The following is a 22,370-nucleotide window of genomic DNA, read 5'->3' on the forward strand; positions in this document are numbered from 1 at the left end:
CAAACAGTCTTTAGCTGTCTTTAATGATGAAAATGCAGGGGAACAATCCAATATAAGGAAAGCATAAACACACATAACTAACAAGTAGATCCGACAAAAGAACACAGAGCAAACAGAAACTAATATACACATGATAATTAGGAACTCAGGTGCAAGGAATCATAAAGCAATCAAACTAAACAAGAACAGGAAAAAGACCATATATGGAAAACCAGGAACAAAGACGGGTAAAACAAGGCAAAACATGTCTAAAACACTGACAAATTTAGGCATCAGCATTTTGTAGTACGAAAAATTGTAAAATTGTATTGAGATTTGCTCACATTTACATTTAACATTGTCATTATTTATTAGTGTTTTTAAAGATTGACTTTAAGTAAGCAATAGATGATGGCAAAGGCAATCTAAATGCAAAATTGTACAATTAAATAGCCAGTATTGTTCGATAAATAGAAAAATGAAAACTGCTGATATATGAAATTAATGCATGGGGAAAAAAAGATCATTCGCAAAATGCAAAACTGTTGTCACAACCATCAGCTTTTTAACTTATTCCAGACTGCTCATACATTTACATATTAAATTTTTTTTCAATTGTTATGCCCATACAGAGAGGTTAGCCAATAAAAACAGGCATATTGAAATATGTTTTCTTGTATCGAACGTTCAGCAGCAAAAGTAGCAGCTTGTTTCATTTGAAAGACGTTGGACAAAATACAATAATTTTTGATGTAAGAAACCTTGACTAAGAATTCAAGTACATTTCAAGCTAAAAAGCAGCTGAAGTGTAAAAAATCCTTTACTGGATGAGGTTACCTGGGTGTGTACGGCTCGGAAGGAGGGGGCGGGATATACAGGTCTTGGAGGGCGGAGCTATCACGCTTGGAGGGTGTGCTGATGGTGCTCGTGGGCGTGGCCGAGCTGCTGGTGGGACTCCTGGGAACGACTGGCTGCTGGGCAGACAAGATCATTGGATTAAAGATCAAAGTTCAACTCTACTATGAGCTGCTAAAATGTCTGAGGGCACAACTAAATGTAATAATGGAGCTCTGTTCCAGGACGTGACCCAGACACTGATATCTGCAGACAGTCACAAGGGCGAGGGATAGAGATTAATAGGTCCCCGAGCAGCAAAACGGCGGCGCAGTCCCTCTGCAGTGCTGTCTGCAGTAAACAGTGCACTGGGATCTCTGGGTCAGGATGCTTTGACATAATGAGAGGGAGTCTATGGAAACATTTGCGGCATCTCCAGAGAACACAATGGCACAGAGACTATAGACGTGTGATTAGTGTCTCCAGTGAGCTAAATGCCTGGGAACAGGGGTTATGACACAGACTGCACAGACATGACATGCACAAAGAGGCATGTGCATATAATAAGTGAAATGAGCATGTGAGATGACAGCCGCCAAGATGGAGAAGTACACAGATCTGTTTGGGGAAAACAGCTAAAAGTTTAGATAGTCTAGAGTCACAAGTCTAGAGCCAAGCTCGAATCCTTCACCGATTTGAGCTAATCTGCTCTCTATGGCGCACACTTTCGCAACACTTCTAAGGCAGGTTAGTGATGTTACTGCTAATGACTTAATAAGCACCGTAAGACCCACAAAGGCAACTCCGATATCCAACAGTTCTAAACTACAGTCGTGTTACAAAATTTAAGTCAGAAGTAGGACGTTTGAATGGAAAGCGACATGTAAGCAGGCAGGTGCATTATGGGAAATGGAGTCAAAGGTGTGAGTTTCCTATCTAAGATGAGGCCAGGGAGCGGGTGGCAGATAAAGGGGGAAAGTGCAGCCCAAAACGATGAAGCTTTTGGGACAGGGCGATCTGAATCCTACCTGCAGGGCCAGGGGCTTCCATCTCATGTTCTTTAGTAGGGCTGGGGCGGAGGTGAGCGTGCTCTGGGGACGCTTTTTCAGGGTCAATGTCACACCGGCAGGGTCCCCGCGCAGAGAGCTTACCAAGTTTTTCAACTGCCAACCCACCTACAGCAACAAACACAGGGTCAACATACACAGACTCGACAAGAACACCACACAGAGACGTCACCTGACAAGGAACTGCTAGGAAATCCTAACATACGACTCTCTATATCTGGTGAATATGGAGAGAATATACTGTTACTATGTATCACACACACATAGACTTCCTGACACACAGTACATGTTGATTAAATTTACTATGTGAAATGAGTGTACACTAATGAGGTGTGATGTTTGCTAATCATTTAATTGATTCCACATTAAAGTCTGTTGTAGAACTTGACATTCTCGGTACATGTCAATATTTGAGCCTTCGGTTCTTCCTAAATTATGCATAATCATGAATTCTGAAGCATGAAAAATGAACCAAACGCCTATTGTGAAGAAAAATTATAAATGACAATACTGACTATATTTTTAAAACGAAACATAAAAAATGAAAGATAATGCAAGATAAACATGTAGTCTATACACAGACTACATTTTTTTTTATTGTTGAAATATTTATGTTACACTGTAATAAAAATGCTTACTGAGCCAGCAAGTCAAGCTAATAGCTGGAGGCAACTGCTTAAATATATATTTATTCTAAAATAATGTGACACTATATGCAAACTCTACATTTTTAAAGATGTTTACATTACTGATGAATTATTAAACTACATAAATTCATAACATTTCACAGTTTAGTAAAGTAATAAGGCTGTGCAGTGTACCACAAGTGATTCTACTATGGTTAAGATATACTGTTAGATGATACAAGGCCATTTAACCATGGTAAAAATAATTGTACATCATCACTGACTCAAGTGGCTTACAGTGACAACAGCATTATAAAACAGGGGTTAAAATAAAATAAAATAAAAAGGTCTTTATACATTAAAAATAGAACTGCTGTAATATTATAGGACATGGTCCCTCAAAAGGGAATCATAATTATATTAGGGGATCTGTGGCATCAAAATCCCTGTGATAAAAGATGTTCATTGTTTGATGTTCAATAATTAACTTAATTATTTATGGACAATCACAATAAACAATACTGATGCTAGTTCAGATAGTTTTTATTTGATATGCAACAGAAATATTAACTTTAACCCACTTTAACTAAAACCCAAAAATCACTGCAATGTCAGTCTATGAAAAGAGGTGAAATTAAGTAATACACACACATACAAACATTTGTTTTTCTATCATAGTGGAAACTTTTGATTGATTACTATAGTTATACTGAGCTAATGATACTTTTTTATCCCCTAGCCTTACCCTCACAGAAACCTTTGAGCATTTTTAGACTGTCATTAAGACATGATTTATTATGTTTATTAAGCAGTTTACTGTTGGCTGGTCCCCAACATGTAGGTGGTTTGAGGTTTTACTATCCTTTAATATCCTTGTGGGGACATTTAGTACCCACAATGTAGGCAAAACGTGACCCACACACAGTTTACACTAACCATGTCCTTCACAGACAGAAATAACCACAATACACAACCACAAACACACACACACACACACTGAGATGGGCTGGATATTCGGACCTGATCCTATAGCATACGGAGACTAATCACAGAGGCGACATATCAAGCAGCTCCCACAATGCACCATTCTTTAACGCCCGCTGAGGTTGTTCTTGAGCATTGTTACGGTAGTTATTTGTCTGTGTGTTTTTCACTACAAGCCGAATTCGTATCGCTTATCACACATTAGAAGCGCTTTATCCAATTATGAAGGTGACAACAATCTAATTACATGAGGATTAATGAGGCCTTAGTGTTGCTGATGTTTCATCACAAAACAAGCTCAGCATCCCTCACCACAGCGACAAGATGACTTAAGACAAACAAGAAAAACTGATGTGGAAGTTGAATTCTGATGCCTTGACGTAAAACCATTATGCAAAGACCATCTGAAAACTGAATAACAACGTCATTGTTATCAGAGATGATGAGGCAGCTTCCTTAACTTCATAAAACATGCCACCGCTTCAGAGTAAAATGAAAATATTCAACAAATTATTCAGCACCTTATTCACATCAAACACTAAGGAAGTCATTTCAAACAAAATTGATTTCACAAGCTAAACTCCATGCATAATTACTTGTACACAGATGTACGCAGGAAAGGCTCTTTATCAATTATTTGAAGGGAACTCCACAGGGTACGATCATTGGAGTACCTATTGACGCACTCCATATGCACGCAAAGAAATCTCTCAAATTCGATCATCCTTAAAAACACACTCCACTGCCCTTCATTACATTTACAGCCTCTTATGCCCTTTAAACACTCTCCAGTCTCACTCAGAAATGCAGTTTAAAGTGTAACTCACTCAATCAGCATTGTGAATTCAGTCAAATTGGAACATAGTTGCCCTAGTCATAGAAATGAGCTAAAAATACATCTAGTTACATGTTTTAAAGGGGTCATATGATGCGATTTCAAGTTTTCCTTTCTATTTGGAGTAAAGTAGATGCATTTAGGAATCATTTAGACTATTTACAACAGAGCAGCAATGCATTTTATGGACGACCGTTTCGTGAACCTAGGAGAGGAGGTAATTCTGACTTTGCTATGACAATCTGCCGCTTCTGAATCAGGGACTGTATGTATGTTTTGTTATTAGTTTAAGTATTTGCTATTGACTGTTCAAATGCGGAGTTTTGCGCGTGCGTGTGTGTGTGTGTGAGAGAGAGAGAGAGAGAGAGAGAGAGAGCGACACATAGACACACAGAGTCACTTCACAGTGGAGTGTACAGCCCGTCAGAAATCGTCTTAATCGCGGCTTGTTTGCAAACACATACGAGCTTCATCACTGTGTCTGTCACGCGACTCTGTTCCTCTCTCGGGCTTGAACTGATGGTAAAACTAAGGACACTATTAACTGTCTTTACATTTATTTTGAAAGCTAAAGCTTGCGATTATGGAAAGGGGTATTACATTTCCGACGCAACTTGTGGTGTTAAGCCAATCACAATGCACCGTGCCAGTTGGCCAATCAGAGCAGACTGCGCTTGTCGGAAGGAGGGACTTTGTAGAAAACAAAGCGTTTGAGAGAGGCGGAGCCTACAATAATGTACAGTATTTGAAAAATAATGTGTTTTTTTGAACATTAAAGTATGTCAACATACTCTGTTACACCAAATAAACAAAATAATGATCTTTAAAAAAGCATAATATGACCTCTTTAAAGCTCTTGGTGCTTTAACAAGGACACATTAAAGCCCTCAAATTCAAATGCAACTCATTTTCAGTTCCATTATTCCATACACAAACAGGCAGGAAAGGGGCAACTGCTGTTGCATGCCAAGTGAGACTTACATATATAGGGACAAAACTGATAGATGGATGGATGGATGATAAAATAGAAGAATAAATGAGCCAATTGGATTGAGTGACTAAGAGAGAATGACACTCACCACTGTCTGATGGTTCACCTGAATGACCTCGTCACCTGCGTGGATCTTCTTACAGCGATCTGCTGGAGACTAAGAAAGAGACGGAAAAATGGAGAGATATAAAAAAAACTGAATAATAGAGGGCAAAAATAGATGCCGAATGAAAACGCTGTACTGCAGTATTTGAAGTGTTTTATTTACATAGATGTTTTTATCCAAACTAATTTACATTGCATTCTGGTTTAACATTGTCTCTTATGCTCTGCATTTATTTGATTAAAAATACAGAAAAAACAATACAGTAATATTGTGAAATATTATTACAATTTAAAATAACTGTTTTCTATTTCAATATGCAGTATTTTAAAATGTAATTTATTTTTGCGGTGACAAAGCTGAATTTTCAGCATAATTACTTCAGTCTTCAGTGTCACATGATCCTTCATAAATCATTCTAATATGCAGATTTTGTGCTCAATAAATATTTCATATCATCAATGCTGAAAACATTCATGCTACTTACTATTTTTGTGGAAACCATGATTCACTGGCCTTTACTTAAATTTCTGGGGTAAGTAAGATTTTTAAGTATTTTTTTAAAGAAATTAATACTTCTATTCAGCAGTTACATCAGAGACAGTATTTCAAAATCCTTCAAAAATATTAATTATCCCAAATCTTTGACAACTAATAGTGTACATTTTATCAGTTTATGCATTCCCTAGGAATTAAACCCATGTGGTTATGTTGCTAGCACCATGCTCTACCGCTTGAGCTACAGGAATTGCATAATAAAATAGTCTATTTTAATCATGTGACCTGATCATATTTGGTTACAGTTTACAAAAAATAAAAATAAAAACAATAAGCATTGAGCAGAGATACAAAATTAATGTGGATAGAATAGCTCAGATGATTTGGTCTGGCAAGAATTTGATGCAAATCAAGATTGTTAAAATCTCAGATTTCTGCATCTACTTACTTTGGCATAATGTAAAACCTGAGCATAGTTTGTGACAGATCTCTTCTAAAACAAGTGGAGACGTGATAAAAACATAAATCTGACTGAGAAACAGAAGACATCTCAAACTGTTATTCATTTAATCTCAGTGTGGTCTAGGATATGCAACTGAAATATTACATATGAAATACATATTGTGGTGCTTCTTTTCTATGGGTACTGCATATTGCAGTATAGCGTGTGATTTCCACCCACTATTAGAGCTACACCAAAAACTAAGCGCTTTCAGTCACATGATCGGTGGATCTTTATTTAGAGCACTCCTGTCTGTATAGCTCTTTCTTTCTCTCTCCTGCTCTTTAATTTGAGCGTGTGCAGTAACAGCCTTACAATCAATTGCTGAGATTCATTACTTTTATCTGCAGCATACAGGACATTATAAAAGACACATGAATTAGAGCGCACACATTAACACACATGGCTCTTACCCCCTCTGTGGTTCCTGTGATAACGTGAAGCCCATCATATGTGGATTTGATGTACATTCCCTTAAGATATAAAAGACACAGGATGAAATTAATAGACTATAATGAATAATCTCCTCATCTCTTCCTCTTTCTGTCTCATGCACACATTGAAGAACACTTCAAAATGCTTTTAGTCTATTTCATGTGTATACAGAGATGTGAAATTACTTTTAATAAAACAGATTTTTGAGCACAAGCATGCATATGCACACACACACACACACACACACACACACACACTTTTGCTCATTAGGACAAAGATCAATGTTGAGGAAGTTACTTTGAAACTGTTTGGCAAGATATAACTACACTTAGTTAAGCTACAGTCAAGCTACACAATGCTAACAAAAGGTAACCATTACATATTCACTCAAAAGTTTTGGGTTATTAAGATTCTTCATATGCATATGTTTTCTCAAGATGTCATGTGCTCACCAGTATGTTTATACATGTATAGATGTGCTTTTAATATTTTTAGATGTTTTTTGTATATTTTGGGTTTGATCTTTTTTGCTTCATCATATATTGTGTATAGCTCTTCATAAATGTGTATTTTATGATTGTGTTTTTATATTGTGTAAAACACAATATATTTGTGGCAGATATATTTACTAGGGCTGGGTATTGTGACCAATTCTGCGATTCGATTCAATTCTTATTTTTATGGTTTCGATTCGATATCGATTAGCTATCAATATTTCATTTAAAATGTTAGTTTTGCAGACATGGGATCCATATTTTGATATAAATGCTGGTAACTGAAACTCTCCTACTTAAGTTTATTACTGAAATACACATTTACATTAATAATAGGGTGCACGCAGTTGTTTTTTTTAGTGGAGCAATTCGAAAGATGGTGACACCTTCAGGACGAGAGGTGAATATTCATATCCTCTTACGTGAAGCACGCGCATTAAGAATCGATTCGGGGATTTCCCGAATCGATATCGTTGCGTTAAACTGAAGATCGATTAAAATCGGAGAATCAATATTTTTTACCCAGCCCTAATATTTACACTAGATTTTTTAATTTAACAATTAAATAAAAAAAATAATGATAAACAGCAGTAATTGGCAAAATCATTTGTAGCACAAAACAATAATTTGTGATCTTACCAGACCCTCTGTAGGTTTAATATTAGCCAGTTGAACCACCTCCAGATGTGCCGACTGGGAGACCAGGGGGTCTGACGACAGTGAGATGATGTGGTCACATACTCCAGACAATGTCTTACACTTGAAAGAGAGAAAAAAGAGAGAGAAACATATCAGTTATTTTCTGCAAAGATATGCTGCACTGGGCAAACATTTATTAGATTTAACTCAGCATCATAGATATGAGCAAATTTAGGTTTAATGTCCCGTGACCACAGAATGCATCTTTAGCTGAAGTCAATATTCAGCTTTTGTAGGGCACAGTTTTAATAAACAGGTGCCGTTCTGAAGCCATTTCCATTGGGAAGGACTTTGTTATGCCTAAAAAGACTAGCACTAAAGCTATGGGTTGGTCAGGTATGGTGATAATTTGTTTTGGAAAATGTGCTTTATTAATTGTCAGGAAGTTGAGTTTCATCCTGGTTTAGAAGAGTTAATTTTTTCAAGTCATGTCTTTTTTTCTTGCCCATTTGTTTATCAGTCTTCCCTGTACTCTCACCCCTTTTTGTTCATTATCTCAACAGCGTTATATCAAACTCTCAGCGATTATGATCAGATTTCACCTGTCTGGAATATTGGTGTAGTTCACTCAAGGTGAAGGAGGTGGGAATCGATGTTGTTTCATTTCCTGTTAACCACTGCACTATTCCTCTGCTCTCCACTTTTCTCTCAACAAGCTTTTTACTGGCATGACTGTAAAGTAAATCACAAAACTGCTGAGACATTCAAGAAACTTTTCAAATATATTAAGCAAGAAACAGTGTTAAGAAAACTACAATACATAATTGGAAGGAAATATACAGTGTCTATGTAATCACAAAACACCTATCTATCTATCTATCTATCTATCTATCTATCTATCTATCTATCTATCTATCTATCTATCTATCTATCTATCTATCTATCTATCTATCTATCTATCTATCTATCTATCTATCTATCTGTCTGTCTGTCTGTCTGTCTGTCTGTCTGTCTGTCTGTCTGTCTGTCTGTCTATCTGTCTGTCTGTACCTACCTACCTATTTATAAAACATTACCACATAGCTATATCTATGTACAGCAGCAAGACTATTGTCATGTTACTGTCCTTGAAGCTATGACATTTGAAATTGTACACTATATACCATAATGCTTGGCATTTTTCACTTTGCTACTGGATTTGCAAAACATACACCTGGATTTCTCTGCCTAGCATGACCAATTATATTGCGATTTGTATTTGCTTTTTAGGGTTTTGTAGCACTTTAATTCACTTTGTTTTTTGTTTCATCTCTCTCTCTCTCTCTCTCTGCTTCTGCTTTCATCTAGTGTCATTGGTGTGTTTGTTTCTCCTCCTACAGTCAGTAGCTGAGGTGGGGTGGTGCTGGGGAATGAAATCTGCTGCTAGCAAGCGCAATGTGTAGGTATTTATAGCTGTGGGACTCAGTGAGAATGACAGCTGTGCCCAGCCCAGCAGTCTGTGGCGACAACAGGACCTGCCACATACACTGCTGTGTGCTAGTGTGTATGAGACGGGAATCTCACAAAGAGCCTAGCTGTGGCTCTCCTGTGACTGCAAAGGGAACTTCAGCTCAGGGCTTGAACAAAATGGTTACCTGAGGACTTTACAGCAACAAATGTAAAACACTGAGATGAGGAATCATGTTTTTCAACTCTAAATGATATGTGGAAACAATATAATATAATATAATCTGGCGTTAAAAATGCTAGCCTAGTGGTTAAGTGTGCTGACCCCGTTTCATTACGGGCATCCCAAGTTCGAATCCCAGATAGGACCTTTCCCGATCCCACTCTTCTCTCTCTCCCACTTCGCTTCCTATCTGCTCTCCACTGACTTATCATAATAAGGCAAAGCACCAAAAAAAAATAAAAAAGGTTCTTATCTGGAAAAAAAACTACTAAAGGTAAAAGCAGCAAACTGAGACTCATAAATGTACAACAAAAAATATATAAATAACAGTAAGAAATGTAATGTAATACAATGTCTTTTTCACTATAAAAAGATCAAGAAAGATTCTTTGGGGCCTAAAATGCAAAGATTTCGCCAACCACTACAAAATGATGACTCAAATGAATCACTTTTCTGAATAGTTCAGTGAAATAAAGCTCTTTATTTCCGCCACTGAATAAAAAATAAAAAATAATAAAAAATTAAAAATGTAATTGCGACTTTTTATGTCACAATTCTTTTGTGATTTGTGAATTTTTTTTCTCATAATTGCGTGATACAAACTCGCAATTCTGACTTTTTTCTCAGAATTGTGAGATATAAACTCGCAATTGCGATTTAAAAAGTAATTTTGTTAGATATAAACTCGCAATTCTGAGAAATAAAGTCAGAATTCAAGATGGTGCCGCTGATGGCAGCTATTGTGCATTGCTCTCCAGTGTTTGTACTGTTTTTGTTAGTTTTTCCTGTTTTTTTGTTTTTCAAATACGATCAGTTTTACCAGGGATGACCTGCTGAACATTTGGCAGAACACACCACAAAATCTTTTACCGGATTTAGATTTTTCTGACATTTTGCTGGACATTGTAGTTGGCGGAGCTGTGTGCTCTGGTCAAACGCTACAGGAGGCGCAGGCGGGGGAAGCGAGCCGGAGCGCTCATGAAGCCTCGTCAGCGTGGATTTAGAACAGCGTTGCCTAGCATCCATCTGCCGAATCTCTGCTCGCTACCCAACAAAACGGACAAACTCCTTCTGCTCTCCCGGACAAATAAGGATTTTTCTAACTCTGCTGCTCTGTGTTTCACAGAAACCTGGCTAAATGGCAACATACCGGACAGCGTACTACATCTGCCTAACTTCATGCTGATCAGATCAGATTGGGACGTGGAATCAATGGGAAAATCGCGCGGCGGCGGGACGTGCTTTTACATCAATGAGAGGTGGTGTACAGATGTAACTGTGTTAAAGAAGATGTGCTGTTCAAATCTAGAAACGCTCTTCATTAACTGCAAGCCGTTTTATTCGCCGCGGGAGTTCTGCTCGTTCATTCTCGTGAGTGTCTACATTCCGCCGCAAGTGCACGTGGGCACAGCTTTACATAAACTCGCTGATCTGATCACAGAGAGTAAGCAACAACACCCGGACTCTGTTTTAATCATTCTCGAGGACTTTAATAAAGCAAATCTCTCCCGCGAACTGCCAAAATACAGACAGCGCATCACATGTCCCACCAGAGACAGTAATATATTGGATCACTGTTACACAACAATAAAGGATGCATATCACTCGGTTCCACAAGCAGCTTTAGTGAAGTGAAGTGAAGTGACATTCAGCCAAGTATGGTGACCCATACTCGGAATTCGTGCTCTGCATTTAACCCATCCAACGTGCACACACACAGCAGTGAACACACACACACCGTGAACATACACCCGGAGCAGTGGGCAGCCATTTTATGCTGCAGCGCCCGGGGAGCAGTTGGGGGTTCGGTGCCTTGCTCAAGGGCACCTCAGTCGTGGTATCGAGGGTGGAGAGAGCGCTGTACATTCACTCTTAGGACTTTAGGACTCTAGGACTTTAGGACTCTCTGATCACTGTTTGATTCATCTTATTCCGTCCAACAGGCAGAAACTTAAATCTGCAAAGCCTGTATTAAGAACTGTTAAAAGATGGACTAATGAAACAGAGCGGGACTTACAAGCCTGTTTCTCTTTCACTGATTGGACTGTTTTTGAAGCAGCTGCCATCGAACTGGACGAGCTCACAGAGACTGTAACATCTTATATCAGTTTCTGTGAGAATATGTGCATTCCTAACAGGACTCATCTAATCTACAACAATGACAAACCATGGTTCACTGCAAAACTCAGACAGCTCCATCAGGCCAAAGAAGATGCTTACAGAAAGGGGGATAAAGTCTTGTATAAACAGGCCAAATAAACACTGGAAAAGGAGATCAGAGTGGCAAAGAGGAATTATTCTGACAAGCTAAGGAAAAAGTTATCTTCCAGTGATCCTGCTTCAGTGTGGAAAGGAATGAAGGATATCACCAGTTACAAGACACCATCCCCCAGCACTCTGGAGAATCAACACCTGGCAGACGACTTGAACCAGTTTTATTGTCGTTTTGAAAAATCACCCCACACGCGCCCTGAACACCTCTCCACACAACCATTAACACTTGGTAAATTCACATCCAGCACTCGTACCATCAGCACTGGAGCTCCTCAGGGCTGCATACTCTCCCCACTGCTCTTCTCCCTCTACACCAACAACTGCACTTCTAAAGACCCCTCTGTCAAGCTCCTGAAGTTTGCAGACGACACCACACTGATCGGCCTCATCCAGGACGGTGACAAGTCTGTTTACAGACAGGAGGTTAAGGAGCTGGCTGTCTGGTGCAGTCTTAACAACCTGGAGCTTAATACGCTCAAAACTGTGGAGATGATCATGGACTTCAGGAGAAACCCCCCTGCTCTCCCCCCACGCACCATCATGAACAGCACTGTGACTGCAGTGGAGTCATTCAGATTCCTGGGCACCACCATCTCTCAGGACCTGAAGTGGGATATTCACATAGACTCCATTGTCAGAAAGGCCCAGCAGAGGTTGTACTTTCTTCGCCAACTGAGGAAGTTCAACCTGCCACAGGAGCTGCTGAAACAGTTCTACTCCACCATCATTGAATCTGTCCTCTGTATGTCAATAACTGTCTGGTTCAGCTCAGCTACCAAATCTGACCTCAGAAGACTATGGAGAGTAGTGCGGACTGCTGAGCGAATCATTGGTACAACCCTCCCCACTCTCCAAGAACTGTACTCATCCAGAGTGAGCAAAAGGGCTGGTAAAATCACTCTGGACCCCTCACATCCAGCACACTCCCTCTTTGGACTGTTACCATCTGGTCGACGTTACAGAGCTCTGAGAACCAGAACGACCAGACACAGGAACAGTTTCTTCCCTCAGGCAATCCATCTCATGAACACTCAACAATAAACGTGGAACACACAAATATAATACATTATCCATTCACCACACTCACTTATTTTATTTTTATTTCTCATTTCTAATTTGCAAATACTTGACCTGTACATACATAGTTGTCTATATAGTCTATATAGTGTTTTTGCTGCTTTGTACATTGCCTATTTGAATATTTGTATATCATTCTTTTATTACCTGTGTCCTGTCCTGTTGCTGTCTTTCTGTTGCACTGTGGAGCTTCTGTCACTACAACAAATTCCTTGTATGTGTAAACATACTTGGCCAATAAAGCTCATTCTGATTCTGATTCTGATTCTGAATTGCCTGATATAAACTCGCAATTGCGAGACATAAAGTCGCAATTCTGAGAAATAAAGTCAGAATTGTGAGATATAAACTCGCAATTGCGAGTTAGGCTACGTTCACACTGTCAGTTTTTGGGATTGACAATTTTCTTTACAGGTGTGATTCTCGAAATCTCTCGTTCACACAGCAGCTTACAGATGTGTTTAGAATACTGTTTGTATGAACGTGCAATGGGAGTCAAGCCCGTATTCCACACCAGTAACCATAGTGACAGTGACCAAAGTAAAATCAAAGATGGCGCCGTCCATAAAACTGAAAGTCTTATCACTTTCTGACACGACAAGAGTCCAATTGAGCCACAAGTTCTTTCATCAAATCTACATTAACCGACGGCAGCTTTTAAATTTGGGTGGAGAGCGGAGAATTTGAATTGCGCAGACGCGTGCAGAACACAAAACTGATGGGAGCGGCTCTGGTGGAAAACTGACGGGATCTAAAAATTTCAGATGACACGCCGCTCATTTCTCTGTCACTGTAAGTTACAGAAAATATACACCACACGGTAGACGCACGTTTGTGCAGCAGAGCGGCTCCCTCTCGCGCTGTATGACAACTAGTTGTCCAGTCCTGTTCTGTTCACACAGCGCGTGAGTCCTGAGAATGCGGTTGTCACACCCGTAAATAACCGAACTGTGTGTGAACATAACGGTATTAAGGACTCAAATATAGGACTGACAACCGTATTCTGCTGCTGTGTGAACGTGGCCTTATAAAGTCAGAATTGTGAGATATAATCTCGCAATTCTGAGAACATATCAGTCTTTTTTCCCCCCTCAAAATTGGACTTTATCTCGCGATTGCGAGAAAAAAAATCTGAATTGCGCGTTTTTATCTCGCAACTGTGACTTTATAAATCGTAATTTTGACTTTATAACTATATCACGCCATTCTGAGAAAAAGTCAGAATTGCGAGTTTATATCTCACAATTCTGACTTTATTACTCGCAATTATTATCTCACAATTCTGTGAAAAAAAGTCAGATAAAAAGTCACAATAACCTTTTTTTTTTTTTTTTTATTCAGTGGCAGAAACGGGCTTCCATACAAAGCATCTATTCACATCACTGTGTGGTCATAAAATTAGTCGTCAAGAGTTTTTATGAATAATTTGGTTTGGAAAAGTTAAGTGTATTAATTGGGAGTTGGTTGTATAGAGGAATATTATATTATATTATATTATATTATATTATATTATATTATATTGTATTGTATTGTATTGTATTGTATTGTATTGTATTAGAGATTCAAAGGCCTAAAAATGGTTCTTGTCATAGGAAAAAAACTATTAGATGAACAGCACTTACAGTAACTGAAGCCTTAATTTACAACTAACTTGTAATGGTGATATAGTGCAATCTAAAAATAGATTTATTTTTACTACAAAAAAGATCAAGGAAGATTCTTTGGGGCCAAAAATGCAGGCACTACTGAATGATGACTCAAAAGTATCTGTTTGGTAAATGGTTAATTGAAAATGAACATTTACAGTGTCTAGTCACATTACTGTGTGGTCATAAAATCAGTCAGGAGTTTAAATTTTGTCTAGCACACAGAAATAACAGGCAGAGAGAGTATGTGTATGAGCATCCTCACGGTACTTCCTGTAAATGAAGAAATGGGGGCAGAGCTCACAGGAGAAACATTAGAGCTCATTATCAGCCTCATATTACAGCATAAACCAGAAGAGAAACACTTACCACATGGAGGATCTTATTTTCAGTTTCATAGACGGTGCAGTCCTGCAAAGAGGAAAGAGTAAAATATTATTGTCATTTTAAACAGTTTAGGCCTCTCACGTACACACTCACCCACACAGAGTGCTTGAGAAAACATTTACTGAGCAAAGTATCTCTGCAGATGGGATAATATACCAAACAGCTGGGTCACTGTGTTCAGAAATGTCTCTCTCTTTTTCTCTCTCTCAGATGCTGATCTAATATAGGAAGGTTGAACAGAGGAGAGCCCCGGGCTCAATTTAACATTCAGGCTCTGATGGAGACATTTCAAGGAGCTCCTAAGAGGGCCGGGACTGCTGTGAAAGTTCATGGAGAAATAGCAAACCTGCAGTGTGACTTATATACAATAAGATATATACAAGCGGACAAACATGAAGGAAACTTCTACAGTTATTTGCTTGTCCATTGGTGATAAACATAAATTGCACATAAAAAGCACACTGATTATTATTAACTACCATAATCTGACACTGGAAGTGTCTTCATTGGAAATTTGTTGGGCAGTAAAACAATTGTAAATTTTAAACAAAATTTTTATTTCCAATGAAAATATATCCATTGATATAAAAACTGCTCCATATTGGGTATTTTAGAATAACGATACTGTATTTTTTTTTGTTGATTTCTATTTCAAATGAATGATGTTCTTTAGAAATTTCTATTATAATTCTTTGCGTTTTGCACAAAATATTAAGGAGCACAACTATTTTCAACATTGTTGATAAGACATACTTTTTGAGCGGCAAATCAGCATATTAGAATGATTTCTGAAGGATTATATGACACTGAAGACTGGAGTAATGGTTATTGAAATAGAAAAGTTCTTTTAAATAGTAAAAATATTTAAGAATATTACTGATTTTACTGTATTGTTGGTCAACTAATAATATAAAAATAATATAACGCAAGTGACGTCGCAGATAGCGGTGATTGCAAGTGACATTGCAATTTAGTTTCTTTTTTCTTGTCTTCACCACCTGGCTAATGTTGTAAAATGTTGAGAGATTCAAACAAAAAATAATCAATAAATAGTAAAAAAAAAAAAAAAAAAAAAAAAAAAAAAAAACTGCAAGTGATGTCACCTGCGGAAGTGCAAGTGTCTGAGAGTGCAAGTCTGAGCGTGCAAGTCTGAGAGTGCAAGTGCAAGTCTGCAGCCAGACCCTTCTCGAAATGACACTTTGCTACAATGTAAAGTAGTGAGTGTACAGATTGTATAACAGTGTAAATTTGCTGTCCCCTCAAAATAACTCAACACACAGCCATTAATGTCTAAACCGCTGGCCACAAAAGTGAGTACACCACTAAGTGTAAATGTCCAAATTGGGCCCAATTAGCCATTTTCTCTCCCCGGTGTCATGTGAATCGTTAGTGTTACAAGGTCTCAGGTGTGAATGGGGAGCAGGTGTGTTAAATTTGGTGTTATCGCTCTCACTCTCTCATACTGGTCACTGGAAGTTCAACATGGCACCTCATGGCAAAGAACTCTCTGAGGATCTGAAAAAAAGAATTGTTGCTCTACATAAAGATGGCATAGGCTATAAGGGAAGTGGTGTGTGGCCAAGTATGGTGACCCATACTCGGAATTTGTGCTCTGCATTTAACCCATCCAAGTGTACACACACAGTAGTGAACATACACCCGGAGCAGTGGGCAGCCATGCTGCGGCGCCCGGGGAGCAGTTGGGGGTCCGGTGCCTTGCTCAAGGGTCTCACCTCAGTCGTGGTATTGAGGGTGGAGAGAGTGTTGGTTATTCACTCCCCCACCTACAATCCCTGCCAAGAAGATTTAATAAAATATTTCCAAAAATGTGAAGGGTGTAATCACTTCTGTGAGATACTGTATATTAGGGGTTGCACCGACTAATCGACTAGTCGACTTCAGTGCTCTGCCATGACGCTTTTAGCTTGACATCGACTAGTCGGTGGTCCTATAGAGGGCGCAACAATATAAGAAATCCACATTTACGCTCCATTTCCAAACAGTTAAAATTACAATTTCTGAAAGCCACAAGACATGTGTGATTATATTACTGGGTGCTCGACATTGAACGGGAGAATGCACGTTTTAAACAGTTTATTGTACAGGTAATTGCTGTTCTAATCTAATGCGCTGCTGCACTGTAACGCACACACATAGGCTACAGACAGTAGCGCATACAATACATCACGCGCAGATCGCGCGCACATAATCATTCAGTACGGAAATGTATTGTCAACACTGTTCTGTGATTTCTCAATAAAATAGCTTAGAAACTGAAAAGTTCAAGCATATATTTCTTAATAACTACATCCCACAGCTTCACTAATAGTAGAGAGACGCTGCCAGGTAGAATTAATTCACACACGCAATTGTTCTCACTAATGCATTCATTCATATAAGTGTAATCTTTACTGTGCTACTTATTTGTATCTGATTTAGAACGAGCAGAAATCTGTGAGAAATATAACGAACCAAAGACAAAAGAACTGATCAAAATAAGCTGTTATAGGAGCTATTTGTTCATTAATGACGTCATCAGCGACTAGTCGACTTCGACACGACTTTCATCACATAAATTTAACTTAAAAAATCTTAACTTTATAACTTTAAAAATCAGAAGTCGTTCAACCCCTACTGTATATATATATATATATATATATATATGCAAAACTAAATATTTTAAATACATAACAAATAAAAGTCATAATCAATTATGTAATTGATAGAGAGCAATTAGATCAATAAAATCCTTTTATTTTAATCATATGAGGAAAATAATCTTTGGCTGAAGGCACAATGCAATGTTTAGTAGTTGATTATAATGGAAGTGACATTTGACATTTTTACTCAATAAGACATGTAGTGCTGTTCTGAAGCAGGTTTTTTCTTGTGGGAGCCAAGTAAGTCATTTAGTATTCTTAACAGTCCTGTATTATTTCATAAATGGTCAATGCATCGTATACATCAACCAAAAAATATGGTATAGTTTTCTATTCATGGAGAAAATGGCTTTATAATAAAAAAATGACATAATGAGGACATTTGTTCCAAGGACAGACACACAAGATCATAAACCCTTGTTTCATGTATACAGATAAATTGAGAATGTATTAAATATTAAAGAAAATGTACTGAAGAAACTGATCTCTGGCCATCAGCCATCACCATGGCAACACCCTCTCTGCTTCCTGTATCCATCACTGACCCCCAAACCTAACAATGCCCAGTAGGAGGACATGATTCTCTTTTTCTTTGGTCGTTGAAACTGTATGTCTCCATTTCTGCAGCATCTTACCGAGAGGGCTTATTTTCTGTCATTGTCTTTGTTGCTCTCACCTGCACCTCTTCTCTTTCATCACAATAAAGTAATAACCAGCCCTCACACCTGAGACACTCGCACAGCCAAAGCCTTGAGAGAGAGTGTTCCTAGCAAATGAAACCGCATTGATTCACTTCCCTTCTGAGCACCCCTGAGCATCTCTGTACCTATTCTCCAGTGCTGTCACTCAAGCCATGGATAATCACGCAGGACGCCAGTGTGCATATGTGTGTGTGTGTGTGTGTGTGTGCATGCATGTGTGACTGGAGGCGTGCATAAGACACATGCATTCTCGTGTCACAGTATGGTGTTTAAAGATCACAAAAAAGGAAATTCTGCCTTGATTTATTTACTCAACAACTCGCATTGTTTCAAATCCAAATGACTTTCTTCTTTTACACAAAAGAAGAGTTTTTGAAGAAAATGGACAAGGGACTGGTTCAAGACCCAGATAGTTGCGAACATGCATCGAAGACTGACACGGAAGAGAAGGCATTGTTGAATAGTCCTTATTTTTGTTTTCTTTGTGCACAAAAAGTATTCTCGTAACTTCATAACATTACGGTTGAACCACTAATGTCTCATGGACTATTTTAACGATGTCCTTACTACGTTTCTGGGCCTTAAACATGGTAGTTGCATTGCTGTCTATGCGGGGTCAGAAAGCTCTCAGATTGCATCAAAAATACTGTATCTTAATTTGTGTTCCGAAGATGAACAAAGGTCTTACTGGTTTGGAACAACATGATGGTGAGTAATTTTCGTTTTTGGGTGAACCATCCCTTTAAAATTTTGGTCTGTTTAACACAAACCTTTAGTATTGCTTAGGACACTTGGAATATATGTTCACAAGTCATATGGACACTTCTACGGTGTTTTTTTTTGTGTTTTTCTTTTTATTATTTTGCAGCTTGGAGCAGCAACAGACTTTGTTCACTTTCACTTAATTAAGAACAGCTGTGTTTCACAAAAGAACGTACGTTTGGAACAACATGAGGAGCAAATTAATGAGAAATTTTCATTTTTGGATGTAATATTACTTTAAATTATAAGTAAACACCACACAGAGCCAGACAATGAGAGAGACAAACACATCCAAACTAAAGATAGAGGTGATAGTAATGCCTGCAGGTGGCGCTCATCCATACGGTCTATGTAAGTTACAATGCAAGTATAGTAATGGGAACAGTGGACATTTAAGCTTTTGTTTAGATGTTTGTGGCCAGATATAATAGATAGAATGGTGATAGAATACCAGCGACCATCTTGGTCAAGTGCCCTGGTGGAGAAATCAGATGGTCAAACAGGTTTTTGGAACATGTTAGACTGGTACAAGATTGTCTACCAACTCCGTCAGGTCCCAACCAGCTGGTGGTCCATCTGGTCAGCTAAACCAGTTTGGATTATCTTGGATCCAGTACCGCCGCGACCTATACGCAGAGTACACAGTCTGCATAGGGCACCCCCCCCAAAATAAAAAAAAACGTTACGCGCCATTCCCGCATCTGCACCCGTACCCGCTCGCACCTCATGTTTGCGGCTGAATGCTGAATCTGCCGCCAAGAAAATAAAAAAAAATAAAATAAATGAAAACGAAGCCCGTGCGTCACTATCAGGTAGGCTACATTCATAATCCTGTGAAACTTTTTTGGGTGTTGAGGTTAATAACGGGTTTTAATGTTGGTAATAACTTCACCACCACCAGCAAATCTAATATTCTCTCCGAGTTTCCATGTTCCCTTATGAAAGTTAGCCATAGTTTTAACACAAATAATTTATTTTTTAATCATGGTTCTTGTAGCGATGGTAACCGCAAATTAACCATGGTTTTGTTACTTCAAATAAGATAATGTTTTTTTTGTGGTTATAAAAACAAACCTAAGCCAACACTTAATGCATTATAGAAAAACAATGAGGCAACCCTGCTTAAAAAAACAATAGAACCATCACAGAAAATTCTAATATCATCACAAATTAATAACAAATAAATCACAAATACCATTACAAACCATAAACTTTTACCCATTAAAACCATTCAAAAATGTTTTTCTGTAGTGTGTTTTGGGACACATTCCATTAGGATTTATTGGTTTTAACAAGCCACCAAGAGAAGGTGACCAATTACCATAGAGACCAACAGGATCCATTACAGTTTCTATTAAAACCAATACAAGTCCCATTATAACCAGTAAAACCATTACAAATTTTGTCATGGTGTCTATTTTTTTCAGCATTACATGTTATTACAAATGCCTGCAACGGGAGTCAAAGGCCTGGTAATTGCTGTCGTTACACTTACAGGACGATCATATCCTTGTTTAATAGGCTATTGACCAAATATTTCATTCAAATATACACTTAATCTTTAATTTTTGGCCACCTTTTTGCTATAGACAACACAGACTCTATAATCGTTTCAAAAAAACAAGTGGACATCACAACCCTTACAAAAATTAAACATGGTTTTACCGTAGTAAAACTGCTTAATTTTCTTTTGCGTGATTTCTGAATGCTTAAGACTATAAAATCAATCAGACAACTGTATTAATAAAATAATAGCCATAGGTAACTGTCTAGAGCTACAATTACAATTTATTTAATTATTTACTTTTATATTTTATTAAAGTTCTATTTTGACCCCTATAGTAGGTGTATTTTTTTTTTTTTTTTACTTCCATAATATTTGAGGGAGGGGGGCACAACAGTACAATCCTGTTTAGGGCACCCATTTGGCCAGCAGCAGCCCTGCTTGGATCGGTTAATTACCGGCTTGGATCAGGTAGAAACCAACTAAAAACACACCTGCCAAATAGGAGAAATAGGAATCCGTTCCATTTTGACCGAATCTCTCAGGGGCCGATTTGGGGAAAGGGCCCCTGCTGGTCCTGAGCGCTCAATACTAGTTGCATTAGATAAGATTAGACCCAGATCTCTGGCTTCAACGCTGTAATCTGTCCTGGATTAAGAGAGAGATTGTGTGCAGTGTTCAGGCTGAGATGGCTGTGACAGACTCATCCATTTAATGCTGCTCTTGCTGGCTATGATCTTCTGACCCTACCTGAAATAATCTGTTGGGTACACAAACACACTCACGCACATCACTGCAGGGACCTTGAATTCTTCTCCTTTCTCACATTTCTCTTTTGTCTGACACGTTATGTCACACTGATCGTGTTTCCGTTCCTGCTCTGCTCTACAAGACTACATTACCCACAATGCACTCAGTAGCAAGTGAGATGTAGTCCTTGACATCCTCACAGTGCATTCTAAAACCTTCCAAACATTCTAAAGACTTTTTAAAATGTGAAAGAATATGGGAAGAGCAGATGTGTGAGGTTTAAATAACATTTCATATTAATATCTCAAATGTGCACTCAGTAATTGTTTTCATCATAAAAATATGCAACAGAAATGTATTTTATATTGACACCGGTGTCAATATAAAGGCCAAGAACACCGTTGTCTTGTCAGCTGAAAAAAAATATTACTTAGATTAGGAGATTTAATAGTTTTTTCTGAAGGCTAATATGACATTGAAGACTGAGTAATGGCTGCTGAAAATTTACTTTTGCCATCACATGAATAAATAAAAAAATGTATCAAATGTATCAAATTGACAAAACAGTTATTGTAAATTGTAATGAATTAATATTTCACAATATTACTGTTTTATATTTTTTTTATTAAATAAATGCAGCCTTGGTGAGCATAAGATATTAAGAAATATTACATTTAAATTTTTATTTATAAATAAAAAACTGCCCAACTTTTGAACAGTTGTGTATTTATATAAAATTACATTCACAATCACAAATTCTAATTTTATAATAAGAGACTGGTAAGAAACTATTTGATTAATGACATATTTTTTAACATTAATAATAATTTAAAAAAAAAATATTTAATTTTGGAAACAGAAACTTGCAGTAATTTATTTTGTTATACATGAAAATATATAGCTGCCTTTGTATTTTATATTTTTAATCACTCCATCATCTTTGGCAAAAAAGA

At 37.9% G+C, this 22,370-nt stretch overlaps 1 protein-coding gene across 1 annotated transcript in view; it reads right to left on the reverse strand.

The window, feature by feature from the left end:
- Nucleotides 1-22,370, reverse strand: part of LOC306863661 (connector enhancer of kinase suppressor of ras 2-like) — a gene marked incomplete at both ends in the record, with an annotated part of 95,155 nt that overhangs the window by 34,124 nt on the left and 38,661 nt on the right. Inside the window, 6 exons of the mRNA XM_079407170.1 lie at nucleotides 817-950; nucleotides 1,842-1,988; nucleotides 5,405-5,473; nucleotides 6,833-6,892; nucleotides 7,988-8,107; nucleotides 15,023-15,064. Coding sequence (XP_079263296.1) covers nucleotides 817-950; nucleotides 1,842-1,988; nucleotides 5,405-5,473; nucleotides 6,833-6,892; nucleotides 7,988-8,107; nucleotides 15,023-15,064 — 572 coding nt within the window. The remainder of the gene's footprint in view (nucleotides 1-816; nucleotides 951-1,841; nucleotides 1,989-5,404; nucleotides 5,474-6,832; nucleotides 6,893-7,987; nucleotides 8,108-15,022; nucleotides 15,065-22,370) is intronic.

This window comes from Barbus barbus (assembly GCF_936440315.1).
Source record: "Barbus barbus genome assembly, chromosome: 44".
In the NCBI taxonomy this organism is placed as follows: Eukaryota; Metazoa; Chordata; class Actinopteri; order Cypriniformes; family Cyprinidae; genus Barbus; species Barbus barbus.